This window comes from Nicotiana tabacum, chromosome 17 (assembly GCF_000715075.1).
Source record: "Nicotiana tabacum cultivar K326 chromosome 17, ASM71507v2, whole genome shotgun sequence".
NCBI classification, from domain to species: Eukaryota; Viridiplantae; Streptophyta; class Magnoliopsida; order Solanales; family Solanaceae; genus Nicotiana; species Nicotiana tabacum.
In genome coordinates, this window is record NC_134096.1 from 90,433,599 (window position 1) to 90,451,760 (window position 18,162).

At 35.7% G+C, this 18,162-nt stretch overlaps 2 protein-coding genes across 4 annotated transcripts in view; both read right to left on the minus strand.

The window, feature by feature from the left end:
• Positions 1-5,718: 5,718 nt before the first annotated feature.
• On the minus strand, positions 5,719-9,610 carry LOC107811685 (cystinosin homolog). 3 transcript variants are annotated; one of them, XM_016636663.2, is made up of 11 exons: positions 9,501-9,610; positions 9,344-9,419; positions 8,215-8,368; positions 7,978-8,110; positions 7,310-7,399; positions 7,074-7,198; positions 6,855-6,897; positions 6,597-6,714; positions 6,410-6,459; positions 6,187-6,276; positions 5,719-6,063 (listed from the first exon to the last, which is right to left on the minus strand). In XM_016636663.2, exons 3-11 carry the CDS (start codon positions 8,331-8,333, stop codon positions 6,037-6,039), a joined length of 795 nt encoding a protein of 264 aa, XP_016492149.1. In that variant the 5' UTR covers positions 8,334-8,368; positions 9,344-9,419; positions 9,501-9,610; the 3' UTR covers positions 5,719-6,036. The 3 variants fall into 3 exon arrangements, with proteins under 3 accessions (XP_016492149.1, XP_016492148.1, XP_016492150.1); XM_016636662.2 differs by having other exon boundaries at positions 9,319-9,419; XM_016636664.2 differs by lacking the exon at positions 9,344-9,419 and having other exon boundaries at positions 9,501-9,604.
• Positions 9,611-11,170: 1,560 nt separating this feature from the next.
• Positions 11,171-18,162, minus strand: part of LOC107811686 (cystinosin homolog) — a 113,050-nt gene continuing 106,058 nt past the window's right edge. The window contains exons 10-11 of the mRNA XM_075235700.1: positions 11,457-11,502; positions 11,171-11,318 (exon numbers count right to left, since the gene is read on the minus strand). Of these exons, the coding sequence (XP_075091801.1) occupies positions 11,171-11,318; positions 11,457-11,502 (194 nt within the window). The remainder of the gene's footprint in view (positions 11,319-11,456; positions 11,503-18,162) is intronic.

Below are 18,162 nucleotides of genomic sequence, written 5' to 3' on the forward strand. Positions count from 1 at the left end.
CACACAATCAACCCTTAACCGTCTTTGGTTCTCATTGTTGTGTTCGTTTCAGCCATGAACACCGCCTGGTTTCATAAGTGCGTAGAGAACTGGCCTTACAAAGTTCTCCTTGAAGCGGCTCACACTTCACACTTAAATAGGTGATTCCTAAACGTGTCATCCTGTAGATACACTATTTGATATACCCCGTATCAAATTTAGAAATCATTAAAAAGCCTTAATGCTTTATCCTTGGTACTGAACATTGTCTCATCACGAGAATGGACTAAAATTTTATTTGACAATGTTGAACCGTCATTAATGACTTTGTTTGATCTCTTTGAACCTAGATCTTGGGATCTCCAGTCTTCTAGGTAGAGTTACCGCCACAATGACTTGTTCTCGGCCATAGCCCCATTCCCCTTGATGATTTCTCAACTACCTCTCTAGTTAGGCCTTTTGTAAGTGGATCCGACACATTATCACTTGACTTTACATAGTCAATTGTGATAATTCCTCTAGAGAGTAATTGCCTAATGTTTTATGTCTTCGTCGTATATGACGAGATTTACCGTTATACATGACGCTCCCAGCCCTTCCAATTGCCGCTTGACTATCACAATGTATGCATATTGGTGCCAACGGTTTGGGCCAAAATGGAATGTCTTCCAAGAAATTCCGGAGCCATTCAGCTTCTTCACCGGCTTTATCTAAGGCTATGAATTCAGCCTCCATTGTAGAGCGGGCAATACATGTTTGTTTGGACGACTTCCAAGATACCGCTCCTCCACCAATAGTGAATACATATCCACTCGTGGACTTAGAATCAGTTGAACCGGTGATCCAATTTGCATCACAGTATCCCTCAATCACCGCAGGGAAATTACTGTAGTGCAATTCAAAGTTCTGGGTATGTTCTAAATATCCCAAAACTCGTTTCATTGCCATCCAATGAGATTGGCCTGGATTGCTCGTATATCGACTCAGTTTACTTATAGCACAAGCTATGTCTGGTCGTGTACAATTCATGATATACATTAAGCATCCCAATACACGAGCATAATCCAATTGTGATATGCTTTGGCCTTTGTTCTTTGCTAATGCAAGATTCACGTCAATTGGAGTCTTTGCAACTTTAAAGCCCAAGTGCTTGAATTTTTCAAGTACTGTCTTAATATAATGAGATTGTGACAATGCCAGACCTTGAGGAGTCTTATTGATCTTAATTCCCAGAATTAAATCAGCAACTCCCAAGTCTTTCATATCAAACTTGCTATTGAGCATACGCTTAGTAGCATTTATGTTGGCAATGTCATTACTCATTATCAACATATCATCCACATATAGGCAAACAATGACTATGTGATTTGGAACATTTTTAATGTACACGCATTTATCACATTCATTTATCTTAAAACCATTTGACAACATTGTTTGGTCAAATTTCGCATGCCATTGTTTGGGTGCTTGTTTTAGTCCGTAAAGAGACTTAACAAGTCTACATATCTTCTTTTCTTTACCTGAAACCACAAACCCTTCAGGTTGTTCCATGTAAATTTCTTCCTCCAACTCTCCATTTAAGAAGGCCGTCTTAACATCCATTTGATGAATTTCAAGACCATACACTGCAGCTAATGCTACTAACATCCGTATGGACGTAATTCTTGTAACTGGAGAGTATGTATCAAAGTAGTCTAGACCTTCTCGTTGTCTATACCCTTTGACTACGAGCCTTGCCTTGAATTTATCAATAGTGCCATCATCTTTGATTTTTCTCTTAAAAATCCATTTAGAACCCAAAGGTTTATTTCCAGGAGGAAGATCAACCAATTCCCATGTATGGTTGTTCAATATGGATTGTATTTCACTATTGACTGCCTCTTTCCAAAACAATGATTTTGAAGAAGTCATAGCTTCTTTAAATGTTTGAGGCTCATTCTCCAATAAGAAAGTCACAAAATCTGGTCCAAATGAAGTAGACGTTCTTTGACGTTTACTACGTCTTGGATTCTCCTGATTACATGTACTTTCTTTTGTTTCTTCCCGAGGTCGTTTAGATCCTTCACCAAACGACTCACATTCCTTTTTATACGGATATATATTTTCAAAAAACTCAGCATTATCTGATTCTATAACCGTATTATTATGAATGTCGGGATTTTCTGATTTATGAACCAGAAATCGATATGCTTTACTATTTGTCGCATATCCTATGAAAACACAATCAACGGTTTTCGGTCCTATCTTTACCCTTTTGGGTTTAGGAACTTGCACTTTTGCCAAACACCCCCACACTTTAAAATAATTCAAGTTGGACTTCCTTCCTTTCCATTATTCATAAGGAATGGATTGTGTTTTGCTATGGGGCACTCGATTTAATATTCGATTAGCCGTAAGAATGGCTTCCCCCCACAAGTTCTGTGGCAAACCAGAACTTATCAACAACGCATTCATCATCTCCTTTAATGTGCGATTCTTTCTTTCCGCAATCCCATTAGATTGGGGCGTGTAAGGGGCTGTTGTTTGATGAATAATTCCATATTCTAAACATATTTCTTCAAAAGGAGATTCATATTCACCACCCCTATCACTTCTTATCATTTTTACTTTCTTGTTAAGTTGCGTTTCAACTTCATTTTTGTATTGCCTGAATGCGTCTATTGCTTCATCTTTACTATTCAGTAAGTAAACATAGCAATATCGAGTACCATCGTCAATAAAAGTTATGAAATACTTCTTTCCACCGCGAGATGGTATTGACTTCATGTCACAAATATCTGTGTGAATTAAGTCTAAAGGATTTGAATTCCTTTCAACTGACTTATAAGGATGTTTAACATACTTACATTCCACACATATTTGACATTTTGATTTTTCGCATTCAAACTTGGGCAGTACTTCCAAGTTAATCATTTTCCGCAAGGTTTTATAATTGACATGACCCAAACGTACATGCCATAAATCATTTGACTCAAGTAAGTAAGAAGAAGCTGAAATATTATTATTATTTTCAACAACCATTACATTTAGATTGAAAAGGCCCTCGGTGAGGTAACCTTTTCCCACAAATATTCCATTCTTACTAATTACAACATTGTTGGATAAAAAAACGCACTTAAAACCGTGCTTAACAAGAAGTCCAGTAGAGACTAAATTCTTTCTCATTTCGGGAACATGAAGGACATTGTTCAAAGTCATGACCTTGCCAGAAGTCATTTTTTAGAAATACCTTCCCATATCCTTCAACTTTTGCTGTTGAAGCATTTCCCATATAAACTGTCTCTCCGGGTTCAGCAAGAGCATAGGTAGCAAAAGCCTCTCTAACTGCACAAACATGGCGAGTGGCTCCTGAATCAAACCACCACAGTTTAGGATTTCCCACCAAGTTACATTCAGAGAGCATGGCACACAAGTTATCAACATCATCATGGTTTACTACCATGTTTGCTTGACCCCTTTTCTTGTCTTTCTTCGGAGCACGACACTCCGTAGATTTGTGTCCGGTTTTCCCACAGTTGTAGCAGTTTCCACTGAACCGCTTCTTGCTTGAGTTGTATTTCGGACCAGAAGCCTTCTTTCTCTTTTTGTTAGCTTCAACAATATTTGCTCCCATTATTGTTGAATTTCCACGGCCTCTCCTTTCAGCAGCTTTATTGTCCTCTTCGATTCTCAACCGAACAATGAGATCTTCAAGGGACATTTCCTTTCGTTTGTGTTTCAAATAATTTTTGAAGTCCTTCCACAACGGAGGCAACTTCTCAATCATTGCTGCTACTTGGAATGCTTCGTTGATTACAAGACCTTCAGCAAGTAGATCATGAATAATCACTTGCAATTCCTGGACTTGAGTAATAACAGACTTGCTATCTATCATTTTGTAGTCCAGAAATTTTGCGGCAATGAATTTCTTCATCCCGGCATCTTCAGTCTTATATTTCTTTTCAAGCGCATTCCACAATTCTTTGGATGTCTCCATGCTACTGTATACATTATACAGATTATCATCCAGTCCGCTAAGAATATAATTCTTGCATAAAAAATCAGAATGCTTCCACGCTTCAATCACGAGAAAGCGTTCATTATCTGGAGTTTTATCCGGCAGATCAGGAACATCTTCCTTGATGAACTTCTGTAGACATAACGTAGTTAAGTAGAAGAACATCTTCTGCTGCCAGCGTTTGAAATCAATCCCGGAAAATTTTTCGGGTTTTTCTGCCGGTGCCAACGCCGGTGTTCGGCTTGTCGTTGCGTTGGCAGTCGCCATCGGAATAGCTTGGTTTTCGTTTTCAGTCATCATCTTTTCTGTAAAAGAATGACACAAACAAACGTTTAATACACATTTTCAAACTGGAGTAAAAATCACGTAGATTTTAATATCCAACAAAACGCCACGAAGGCTTAACTCTCCAAAACGGGAGTACACAAACCACAAAGGTTTTAGTTTGCAGAATAATAAGAATAACACAAGTACAGAAATAAATATTAAATTCCTTAAGATTGTTATTCCCGGTCAATATTGCTGTATTTGTAAATATTAATTCTGCAAAATATAAGTTAACGTAATGAAACAATAATAATAAATTCGAGCCCACTGAATTCACAGTGTTTCCTTAAGGAATTTAATCCCCTCCTAGTACCCAAGGTAATGGATTATTTCCTCCCAGGATAGAACGAATAACACACTGGTGTAGCGGTACTTCAAACCCCAGTGTTTCGGCGAACACAAAGTTCGGTAGCAAATCACACTTACAGTTGCTTTGTTTGAAGTTAAAAAACAATGCAGAACGAAGGAGTATATACTCAGAAAAACGTATGGAAGTTCTGAGAGGAAGGAGTGCAATGTATAGCCAATTTGTTGAGCGAATTGTATGTTGAGTTGAGTATCTTTCTTCAATGGTGGATCAAGCATTACATATTTGTGGAGCAAGCACTACATTAATATTTACTATTAACAAATAAATTTGGTCCAAAAAATTAATCAATCAATTGACCAAATCCAAATCCAAATCCAAATCCGTAGCCGAGCGAGCGAGCGACGACGACGGCGCGAGGCTTGCTTTCTTCTTAACTCTTTAAGAGCTACAAGAAGAGCAATTATATATATACCCACCAAAAATGTCTTCCACTTCCAATATGGGACAATGTCTCATTGTTAAGAGGGAAAAACTTAAAATTTTACTCAAAATTTCATTTTCCCTCCATTTCCCATTCACCCTCATTTTAAGAATATTACATCTTAAAAATAAAACCTCAACAGGGTGCCCGGCAGTGGCTTTGTACTTGCCTTTTTAATTCCGTCCTCTGCTGTCTCAATTCTTTCTCATCATTTTATCCTGAAATAAGGATATAAGTTTTTCCAATTTTATTGACCTGCTAAATTAATCTACTAGCTTGTCAAGCGTAATATAAGATCCAACATTCACGTCATTGATGTCCTATATTATATAGTTCGAATTGTTGGAGAATACACTCATAATTGCTGCTACAAAAACTTCATTCGTGAATTTTCATTAGTCATTAAACAAAGATCAAACATATTTTGTGGGCTTGACCTTGTAGAATGCTTCTGCTAGTATCAAAATACAATTGCAGGCACGGCAACATACTAGTTAACTGGACAAAACTGAAAACATTGGAGTAAATTTTCAACAACAAAAAAAAAAACCTTGTTTAATGTCATAAGTGGTGTATGGGAAGGACTTTACCCCTATCCTATAAAGGTAGAGAGGCTTTCTGGATGAGTAAATGTTAGTTTTATTATTAATTAAAAAAACTGCACCAAGCAAGTGCTGAATTTACAAATACGATAGACTACATCTTCTTTTAACTACGTTTCGATTCAATGAAGTCCATGACAGTATTGGACTTATATACATTATGCATTTTACATAGAATGCATAATGAATTTGTATTGGAGAAACGTCTAAACATAGAATCCACTTAATCATGCGTGAGATCTTTGTTCTGCCTCGGGGAATTTGTGCTCCCAACTCTAGAGCTCAGTATACTTAGAGAAAGAGCAAATGAATATGTTCGGAATATCACTAGCTATAGCCATCAGCATCCCTCAATGTCCCTTGGTGTCTACAGGCAGAAATATAGTCTTTACTTAGCATATCTTTGCATACTTTATCAAACAATACAATAAACATTTTACAGTAACGTATGTGGATGATCTAAAGATTTAAATAATGGGTTCTTGCTTACCACATCAAAATCAAGAGAAGCAACTTCTTTCCTAGAAGGATAGAGCACATAATGTTGCACAATGAAGAGAATGTCAAAGAATATCGACACCTGCAACATTCATTTCATCAAAACCACATAATTGTCTGTGCCTTAACCTAGTAATTAGAAGCAAGAACAGGAAACAAAGAGAATCTGATCAGAAGTGTAGTAAATAAATGGAATATAAAGAAAAATTACTTACCAATGACAATAATGTCTTGCCGATGTTTCCATAAAAGTTCACCCAAGAATCTGTACAGAAAATAGTTCGGAAATATTTATACATTAGGCACATATACAGAATCTCATAGAATTCTTTAACTAGGTAAAAAACAGAAATAGCAATGTATGTTAGTCGAACGCTATATAATTGAAATGCTGAAACTCACGTTGATCTATGGATTGCACTGCCATCTGCCCATAATTTGTTAATCCTCCAAACAAATCCAGCAAAATGTTGCCAATACTAAATCCAATTGTGCTCTTTCGCCGGAAATTCATAACAGCCTATAGATTTTTTAGAGCCAACAACTTTAATTCAGTATAAACATATCACAAAATCTTGTAATTTGAATAGAAGAGAACAAAATCACAAGCAATTCATATAGAAGTCTGAGTTTATTCCCTTCAACCAGAGCAACAATTACCTGGGGAATGTACTTAATTACTGTCATAACAACCTGCAATGTGCTGCAATTAAGATATAGAACTGTGAGAATTTATTGTTATAGTGGTTAAATGGATAAAGTACTGTTACCTTAACTTGACCAAACAAACAAATTTATTTTATTGTTATGAAATTTTTTAAACATGAAGAAAAGGGTGTTAAGTAGAACTAATCGTGGATTTAAAAGAAAGTGGCTTACTTGAAGCAGGAAACTAGAAATAACCAAGAGTGTTTAGGGAAAGCCACAAAAACACAAACTGCAACACTCAACCAAGCAACAGTGACAATTGCAATAGCAGTTTTTGAGACCTTCTGATTTCCACGCTGTAAAAAGAAATATGTACTGTTTATTAGCACCAAGTCATAAACTCACATTTCAGTATGCACATAATATTTGAGCTGTAAAGAGTAAAAAAAAAATAATGGTATACTTACATCATAAATAGCAATCTGAAATAAGGTAAATGCTGTTAAAGCAACAGCATGAGTAGAGAAAGCCACATCATTGGCAGCTACAGGTATCATCTGAAATTAAACAATGAAGGTAGTCAGCAGTTCAGCACATTAGTCATTAAGTTCACTATAAAACATAGTATCAACTTAATATGAAGAAATAAAATAGAAGGAAAGTTTGTGATTTTAGTCCATCAAATATCTAAAAAAAATTATTTTGATCCTCGTGATATTTAGTTAAACATATATAGCCTTCTATTAATTAATCAAATTGTGCACTTTTACTTCCAATACTTATACATCATAGGTTTAGTGAATTATTAATTGTTCAACTGTTTAATCACAAATGTATTGTGCAAAAACTGAATTAACATATTTCCTATATAAAGGGGCAAAAACATAGTATTTTTATAAAATTGAATATATAATGTGCTTAACCAAATATCATACGGGCAAATTCAGTGTTTATAACCAAATGAATTATAGCTTTTCAACATTGGAACAATTGTTGCAATTCAATATGGTATCAAAACAAGCATATGAGCAACCGTAACATATTTAATGTAAACAGTTCAACGTGTTTGCGCGGTTCAAACAATTCAATAGAAAAAACGAAAAGGAGAAAAGGATTTGAGGGTGGTGTTATAAACCTCGTTAGAGCCATATCGACGATGATATTGCCTCTGAACGGCAGAACTGAAGAACATGAAAACATTGTAGATGAGATAGGACGAGTGCTTTGTCAAATTCAACACCACAAAATCAAAATTCAACCCCACCACACTGTTTTTCATTCAAAAAGATTCACGTAAGAAACATAATTATTAAGCAAAGAAAAGAACTAGTAGTAAAAGAAGAAATAAATTATGTAGAGAAGAAGCACAAACCTTTTCCTACGGAAATTCAGTACGACTTGAGGATAAAAGCTAATAGACCATAAGACAAACGCAATCCATCCAAAAACATTGTACAACACTTCCAACGAAACTGAATTCCACGACCCCATCAAAATCAACCTCTTTCTTTTAGATTCTTTTGTAACTTCAAAAAACAGGATAATATGTAATCTTTGTTCGTATCAAATACTTATCGCTATTTATAGAAAATAAGCTAAAAATATGGGTTGCTCTGTAATTAGATGCGAATCCCAATGACAGAAGTTTCAGTTGCTGACGAATTAAATTTTTCCAAAAATATTACATCTATGTAATGAATGTGCCCCATATTACGACAGTATTCATGTCGCTTTCTCCCATTATCCATATTTAAGTAATCGTAAATAAGCCTATGTTCAGTAGGATTATATATATTTCCTAAAACAACTATGTTCAATATATAAATTGATAAGCTAGAAAATAGGGTTAATAGTTTAGAAGCGATCAAATTGCACAATTTTTTCGGATGTGTCTGAAGGGAAAGTCAACTTAAACTTTTACACTAAATTTTCAACCATATGTTAATAAAACCTTATGCTTTTATAGTCTTTACGTTTAAATTGAAGTTTTGTATCCTTGTTCTAAACTGGTAGCAAAATTTTAAGTCAGACTCAGGATTTGAAAGTGGCCGGTGAATAAAAATTTGAGCAAATGTTGAAGTGAGATCGAGTCCAGATTCCTGACAGCTCACTATCCTGAGGGTATGTCCGCCTCTGACAAGAGGTAGTTATTTGTGGGGGTGGGAGGGGAGGGGGGGAGACAAGAGGTGGCTACAAAAATGAAATGTCTTATCTCTCATAAAATATTTTGAATTTACATCCGCAATTCATGAATTTAAAATTTTAAAAATGGTAAAATTTATACCAAGCTATTACTACTTGATAAAATGGTGCTATCAAAGATCTTGAAGTAAAATAGCGTTGAATAACGGAGTAATAAAAAATGACTATTAATTTCTCAATTTTTGTTGGATTAAACAAGGTTAAAGAAAAGAGAAAACATGTCTTGTTGCACTTTGTTATTCCATTTTGTTTCAAGCCCAAAATGTATGACTACCATCTTCGGGCTTTTGCATCTATACCCAGTTTTTGAGATCACAATTGAACCTATATCCGATATCCGCCATGTCCACTTTGTTCCTAACTCAATCCTTGTCACTATAACAAAAAAAACCAATGATAATGTCTCTCCTACATTAATTCAAGAGATATAGTCATAGGGATAAATTAAATCTATACCTTGCTATCACAGTTGAGTTGTAACTTGCAAAAATATTCCACTCTTCCTAGCTCTCGGTTCAAGAGAATCCCTGCTAATGTCGAAAAGCCCTCTATACTGTAATGAATTTTCTCTTAGTTATCTCAAGCTAATTGTTCACCTATTTATTACTTTAGGTATCCCCTTTAGGTCTTGCCCGTGACTAGGATGGTGGGCTTGGCCCACTTTATTAGTATAAAATATTTAAATTGTCAGTTGCCTAGCCCTCATTAATTAGACCATCAACCAATCACTTTATACCTATGTAAATAATAATCCCAATTAAAAATATATGTACATGCATATTAATACTCGTGAAAATTAAATAAATTATAACTAATAAAATATCAGGTTATTACATTATCCCCACTTAAAAGAATATTCGTCCTCGAATGTTAACCGACTTATACCCTATAAAAGAGAGGTATGAGTACTTCGTCGTTACACTCATCTTATCTTTTCATATTTACACTACATACGCCTTGTGCATCTTGTTTATTATGTCTAGTCATTGCAAAGAATCTCGGCGGTCCACCCGCTTCCTGAATACCTTGTGCACCTTGTTTATTATGTTCGCGGGCACCTTGTGCACCTTGTTTATTATGTAACATCCCGGACTTTAGACAAAGTCCTACGTCGGCAAAACACAAGAGGGATGGTGAGTATATAAGTTAACAAACCTTAGACCCTAGTGAAGCGTTTTAAACTCGTGAGGGTCTAGGCCCAGAGCGAACAATATCACTAGCGGGCTAGACTGTTACAATTGACCTGTCCAAATTAATCTACTAGCTTGTCAAACGTAATATAAGATCCAACATTCACGTCATTGATGTCCTATATATATAGTTCGAATTGTTGGAGAATACATTCATAAGTGCTGCTACAAAAACTTCATTCGTGAATTTTCATTAGTCATTAAACAAAGATCAAACATATTTTGTGGGCTTGACCTTGTAGAATGCTTCTGCTACTGTCAAAATACAATCGCAGGCACGGCAACATACAAGTTAACTGGACAAAACTGGAAACATTGGAGTAAATTTTCGGGATAAGTACAAAAAAGAAAAAAAAAGTTTAATTCCATAAATGGTATCTGGGAAGGGTAGTGTATAGGCAGACCTTACCCCTGCCCTATAAAGTTAGAGACGTTTTCTGGATGAGTAAATGTTAGTTTTATTATTAATAAAAAAAACTGCACCAAGCAAGTGCTGAATTTACAAATATGATAGACTACATCTTCTTTTAACTATGTTTCGATTTAATGAAGTCCATGACAGTATTGGACTTATATATACATAATGCATTTTACACCAAAATGACTGTACATAGTTTACGCATTTGATAAAACATTTATTGCTATTTCTCTCTAAATGCTCCACACAATACCAGAAGGAATTGCATTTCGCAGATTGGAGAAACGTCTAAACATAGAATCCACTTAACCATGCCTGAGATCTTTGTTCTGCCTCGGGGAATTTGTGCTCCCAACTCTAGAACTCAGTATACTTAGAGAAAGAGCAAATGAATATGTTCGGAATATCACTAGCTATAGCCGTCAGCGTCCCTCAAAGTCCCTTGGTGTCTACAGGCAGAAATATAGTCTTTACTTAGCATATCTTTGCATACTTTATCAAACAATACAATAAACATTTTACCGTAACGTATGTGGATGATCTGAAGATTTAAGTAATGGGTTCTTGCTTACCACATCAAAATCAAGAGAAGCAACTTCTTTCCTAGAAGGATAGAGCACATAATGTTGCACAATGAAGAGAATGTCCAAGAATATCGACACCAACAACATTCATTTCATCAAAACCACATAATTGTCTAGGACTTACATAACCAGTAATTAGGCTCAAGAATCAGATACAAAGAGAATCTGAGATAAGTGTAGTAAATAAATAGATAGATATAAAAGAATATTTCTTACCAATGACAATAAGGTCTTGCCGATGTTTCCATAAAAGTTAACCAAAGAATCTGTACAGAAAATAGTTCGAAAATAAACATTAGGCACATATACAGAATCTCATAGAATTCCTTTACTAGGTAAAAATGTAACGACCCGACTTGTCATTTTAAGAATCTATGCCCCATTCAGCTATTTAAGGTCCCGAGCAACTTCGTAATATGTATTATGACTTGCATGTGCGGTCGTTTGATTTTCGAAAGATTCAGAATTTAAATTGAAATAACAATTCTCATTTTTTAAGCTTAAATGAAAAGAGTTGACCGAAGTTTGACTATTGAGCAAACGATTTTGGAATAGAATTTTGATAATTTCAATAGGTCTGTATGATGATTTTGGCCTTGGGTGTATGTTCGGGTTGAGTATCAGGTGGCCAGGAGTATTTCGGCGCTTATTACTGAAGGTTGGCATTTTTAAAGTTTAAGAATTCCTAAGTTTGGGTTGAAGTGAATTTTGATGCTATCGATATCCGTTTGGGATTCCAATCCTGGGAATAGCTCTGCATGATGATTCTGGTCTTAGGGGAGCGTCCGGATGTGGATTTGAAAATCTGTAGGTCATTTCGGGGTCATTTGGCAAAAGTTAGAAATTTGAAGGTTTTTGGGAAGTTTGACCAAGAGTGGACTTTTTGATATCGTGGTCGGATTCCGATTCCGGAAGTGGGAGTAGGTCCGTAATGTCAATTATGACTTGTGTGCAAAATTCGAGGTCAGTCGGATTTGATTTGATAGGTTTTGGCGTCGAATGTAAAACTTTGAAGTTCTAAAGTTCATAAAGCTTGAATTGGGGTGTGATTCATAGTTTTGATGTTGTTTGATGTGATTTGAGGCCTCGAGCAGGTTCGTGTTATGTATTGGGACTGGTTGGTACGATTGGCCGGGGTCCCGGGGGACTCGGGGTCCCGTGGGCCTCGGGGTCCCGTGGGCCTCGGGTTTGATTCGGGGTGGTTCCGGACCAAGTTTGGGTGTTTTGATATTGTTGGTTGCTCGTTCTGGTGTTATTCTTCGCGTTCGCGAGGAGCCTCTCGCGTTCACGACGAAGGATTTTGCTGTTGGGACTTTGTTCTTCGCGTTCGCGAAGAAGGAAATGTTGTTGTTCGTCTTTTGACTTTGGAGGCTCATATCTCGCAATCTATAAGGAATTTTAAGATGATCCAAAATTAAAAGTTGTAGCCCTTTGTATCTAGTTTTTAGAAACGTAAGCCATTTGTCATTTGGAGTTGTGTACAAAAAGTTATGGTAGATAAACTATAGGCTATCTGAGAAGAGTTTGGAAATCTCTATTGCATAGGGATAACTTTGGAAGCTTATATCTCGCAATCTATAAGAAATTGGGAGATAAGCAACAAATGAAAGTTATATTCTTTGGAGTCTAATTTTCAAAAAGTTAAACCATTAATCATTTGGAGTTTTGTACAAAACGTTATGACTATTATACTAGAGGCTGTCTGAGAAGAGTTTGAAAATGGCTGTTGAAGAATTTGTTCATCGTGAATGCGAGGGGAGTGTCGCGAACGCGAAGAACAAACCCCTAGGCAGCATAATAAAGTCCAATTTAGTCTCATTCTTCCATTATTGGACCAAGGAAGCTCGGGTGAGGCGATTTTACGAGAGTGTTTCAAGGAAAACAATGGGGGTAAGAATTCCTAACTTGATTTTGGTTAAATTACATGAATCTATTGCTGTTTTATCACTAAATTAGTGAATTGGGTTGAAAATGGTAGAAATTCTCTAGACTTTAATTTATGATTTGAAGGGCGATCCGTTATCGGAATTTGATAATTTTGGTATGGTTGAACTCGTATCAGAATGGGTGTTCAGATTTCGTAAAATATTTGTTGGATTCCGAGGGGCGGGCCCCGTGTTTTCTTTTTAGAATAAAATTTTAAGTTGGTATTTTATTATCCGGAATTATTTCCGATGAGTTTTAATGAAGTTATACAATTAGTTTGTTTAGATTTGAGCTGTCCGGAGGTCAATTCAAGCAAATGAATATCGGCCTAACTTCAAAAAGGTAAGTATCTTGCCTAAACTTGTGTGAGAAAATTTTCCCTTAGGCATTAAGTCTTACGTGGAGATTGTGTGATTAAAAATCATGTACGCGAGGTGACGAGTACGTACTTGGTTTATATGTGCAAATTATATCGGTTAAAATTCGTAGACACCCTTATGTATTAAATTGGAAAATTGTTGGAACTTATTAAATCCTTTATTTGTCATGCCTCTTTTCCTTGTTTGACGAGGTTGTTTTTATATGGTAATTTGATATGATTTCCACTTGTTTTTTATGTGAATTCTGTGTTTGTTGAGTTTCCATTTCGTGAAAATAATTTCATTATGAATTTTTCCTTTGCAAATAATTTATTAAATAATTTTAAAAGGAGACATTAATCTATTTGCTAAAACTTTAGATTAAAGAAGGCGTTGTTCCTTGATGAATTACTTTTCAGTTCATGTCATTGAAATTGGTATTGAGTTATAAAGGTCGTAAATCATATTGAGGCGAAGTGTTAAATTATAAAATATTATTTTGTTGAGTTTTTCACTCCCGGATATTTTGTTAAGATTTTTGTGCGCATTATGGCCGAGTCGTGAGCTTCTTATTGTGGAAAATTAATGTATTGTTGATTTATGTGGAAAGTTATAATATTTGGACACCTGATGTGCAATATGTGATATTTTATAATATTTGAGCACTTGATGTGCAATTTGTGATTGTCACGACCCGAAATTCCTACCTTCAGGATCGTGATGGCGCGTAATATTTCACTTGCTAGGAAAGCCAACGTTAAAATAATCTTAACTATTTTAAAGCAAATTTAATTAAATAGAAGTCAAATTACTGAAATAAAGTGTGGAAGACCATAAATACCGAATTATCAAAATACATCTCCGAATCTGGTGTCACAAGTACACGAGCTACTAGGATAATACAAATAAAGGTCTGAATAAAATTCAAGCTATTTGAAAGATAATACACAGCTAAGATAAGATAGAAGGGGACTTCAGAACTGCGGACGCTGTGCAGTTATACCTCAAGTCTCCTCTGGGTAGTTGAATCCGAGCAAGTTTATGGTACGTCGCTGAGACCAACTCTAAAATCTGCACAAGAAGTACAGAGTGTAGTATGAGTACAACCGACCCCATGTATTCTGTAAGTGTCGAGCCTAACCTCGATGAAATAGTGACGAGACTATGACAAGAAAGAGTACATAAACAACCTGTACAAGTATATACAAATACGAAGCAACAATAAAATAATAAATAACATTTTATAAATTTGGGAGGGAACATGCTAAGGGGGTTGATATAATAATTTTAGCAGGAGAATTATCACTTAGCAGCCAAATAATTCCTCAACAATAAAATGAGCAATTGATGATATGAAAATGGCACGACACCACTCTTCGTGCTTTTACTCTCATTTGGCATGGCATCACCCTTCGTGCTTTTACACTTTCTGAAAATGACACGACATCATCCTTCGTGCTTTTACACTCACAAATGGCATGACAACACCCTTCGTGCTTTTACACTCACAAATGGCACGACAACACCTTTCGTGCTTTTACACTCACAAATGGCACGACAACACCCTTCTTGATTTTACACTCTTACTTACCATGACAATGATATTATAAATAATAAAAATAGCACGGCATCACTCTTCGTGCTTTTACAATCTTCCTTACTATGAAAATAATAATATAAATTTGGAAGAGTATTTAAATGCGGGCATATGCACTTATCAATCTATTCAATACCAGAATACTGACTTCACCTTCCAAAATATTCAACAATAATTAAATGAATAATAATTTCACGAATAATGATCAAATAATCAATAATAAACTTAAATAAGAATATCTTAATTAAATAGGCAATTATTCATAATAAACAAATTCCACCCGCATGCTTTGACTCAACCACAATGCATAAGTACTCGTCACCTCACATATATATTATACCCGCACATTAAATCACGTAGCAAATAGACAACTAAGTCCTACTCTCTCAAGTCAAGGTTAACCACGACACTTACCTCACTTTGCAACCAAATTCAAGAATCCAATAAGCCCTTGCTTCGCGAATTGTCCGAAATCCTAAAATCTAGTCATAAACAATTTAATATACTCAATACAAATCGTAGAAATTAATTCCATATGAATTTACTAATTTTTCGGATTAAAATCCGAAATTCATCTAAATTCGACTGTGGGGCTCACGTCTCGAATCTCAGAAAAACTTACGAAATTCAAACACCCGTTCCGAGACGAGTCAAACCATACAACAATTATCAAATTCCGATGTCAAATGAACCTTCAAATCTAAACTTTTCGTTTTTGGAAAGTTTTACAAAAATTCCAATTTCTTCCATCTAAATCCGAAATAAAGGATGAATATAGACATGAATTTATGAAATATAATCACTTTTGGTTATAGAACACTTACCCAATTCCAAGTCGTGCAAAATTCCTTTGAAATCGCCTAAATCCAAGACTCAAAACTCAAAATTGAGTAAAAATGGCTAAAACCCGATTTTATGTATTCTGTCCAGCATTTTCGCACCAGCGGACTATATTTTTGCACATGCGGCTTCGCATTTGCGGAACAGGGCAGCTTGTCCAGTGGCCACATCTGCGCCCAAAAATGTCGCACCTGCGACATCGCAGAAGCGCCTAGTGACCGCAGAAGCGGTCTTCCTCACAGAAGCGACTCGTCCATCACGGATGCAGTTGCGCACCTGCGCTCATTTCTCCGTAGAAGCGGAGCTCGGTAGGGCTGTCCAATGTCACAGAAGCAATTGGAATTCTGCAGGAGCGACCACGCACCTACGCACAAAATGTCGCAGGTGCGACACACCAGAACCAGCACTAGGCAGCAAGTTCCAATTGCTCTGTGACTCGTCCGTAACTCATCCGAGCCACTCGAGAACTTGTCCGAATATTCCAACAAGTCCCGTAACATAATGCAGACTTACACGGGGTTTCAAATCACGTCAAACAACATCACAATTGCGCTTCACACCTTGATTCGGACTTTTGATTTTTTAAACTTTTCACTTTGCAAAACTCATGCCAAAACATATTAAACGAATCCGGAATGACTTCAAATATGGCACATAAGTCATAAATGACATAACAGAGCTATTCCAATTTCCAAAATTAGATTCCGACCTCGATATCAAAAAGTCATTTTCGTTGTCAAACTTTGGAAATCTTTAGCTTTTAAATTCCTAGTTTCCGTTAAATGGCCATAACCTGAGCTGGGGACCTCCAAATTAAATTTTGGGCATACGCCCAAGTCCCAAATCATGATACGGACCTACCGAAAGTGTCAAAATACTGATCTGGGTCCGTTTGCTAAAAATGTTGACCAAGGTTAACTTAATTAAGTTTTAAAGCCCCATTTCACATTTTAATCCATTTTTTCATATAAAAACTTTCCGAAAAATTATACGGACTGTGCACGCAAGTTGAGGAATGATAAATAGTGCTTTTCAAGGTCTTAGAACACAGAATGTATTATTAAATTTAAAGATGACTTTTTAGATCATCACAATGATATGTTGTAAGATTTGAGCACTTGATGTGCAATTTTTGATATATTGTAATATTTGAGCACTTAGCAATTTGTGATATGTTGTGATATGTGAGCACTTGAGGTACAAGTTGTATTATGCTGTGATATTTGGGCACTTGAGGTGCGATTTGTGAAATATTATGATATTGATACGCATACGGTGATATAAGGTCAGGGTATTGAAACACATGCAGTGAGATAAGGGTGGCTTGAAACGCGTGGCTAGTAGGGAAACTACTAGAAGTCATGAAATATAATACGGGTGGTTAAAACGCGGGATGCCATTTCGGGAAAAATAATTTCTTTAAAATTAAATGTGAAGGCTCCCGCGATGATATAGGAAAATGAGATATTGTGAATTTATTTATGATTTGGGACTACGAGGTGGTACCTCGGGAGTGCCCTGTTGATATTTCGTATTTATATTCTTGTCTTTGGTGACTTTGGTTCATTTAATATGTAAATTGTTGTCTTCTTCCGTGATGTACTAGTTGACTTTATTATTATATGTTTTGTGCTCCTTGTTGTATTCTGTTGTCTTTGGAATTTTAGTACGAGACTGAAGTTTTAAAGTTTTTGGATTTTTACTGATTTTCGATGATTGAGTTGTTTTAAATAAAATAAATTACTATTATATTTTAAATTAATAAGTTTTACATCCAAATCGGCAGCTATCGGGTGCTTCATTTTAATTGAAATGTTATTTTCTTCAAACAAACGATTTTTAAAATAAATTCATTTCTTTGTTGATTTCTTACTTGATTTAAAAATTTTAAACTTACTTTATTAGAAATAAATTGATCATGTAGATATTATGTCACGACCCAAATAAACCCTCCGCAAGGTGTCGTGACGGCACCTAGTATTTACGACTAGGTAAGCCTAATATTACGAAAAATGTAAAGAAAATATAACATTTTAAAAATAAACAGCATATTGTGAATAACTAAAAGTAGTACCACTCGGCATATACAAAATAATTTCTCAAGACCCGAAATATCACTAAATCACAAGCTGCTATAACTTATGTAGCTCAATACAAAAGTCTGAAGATAATAAAGAAAGTTTCTAGGCGAGGGAGTAGAAGGG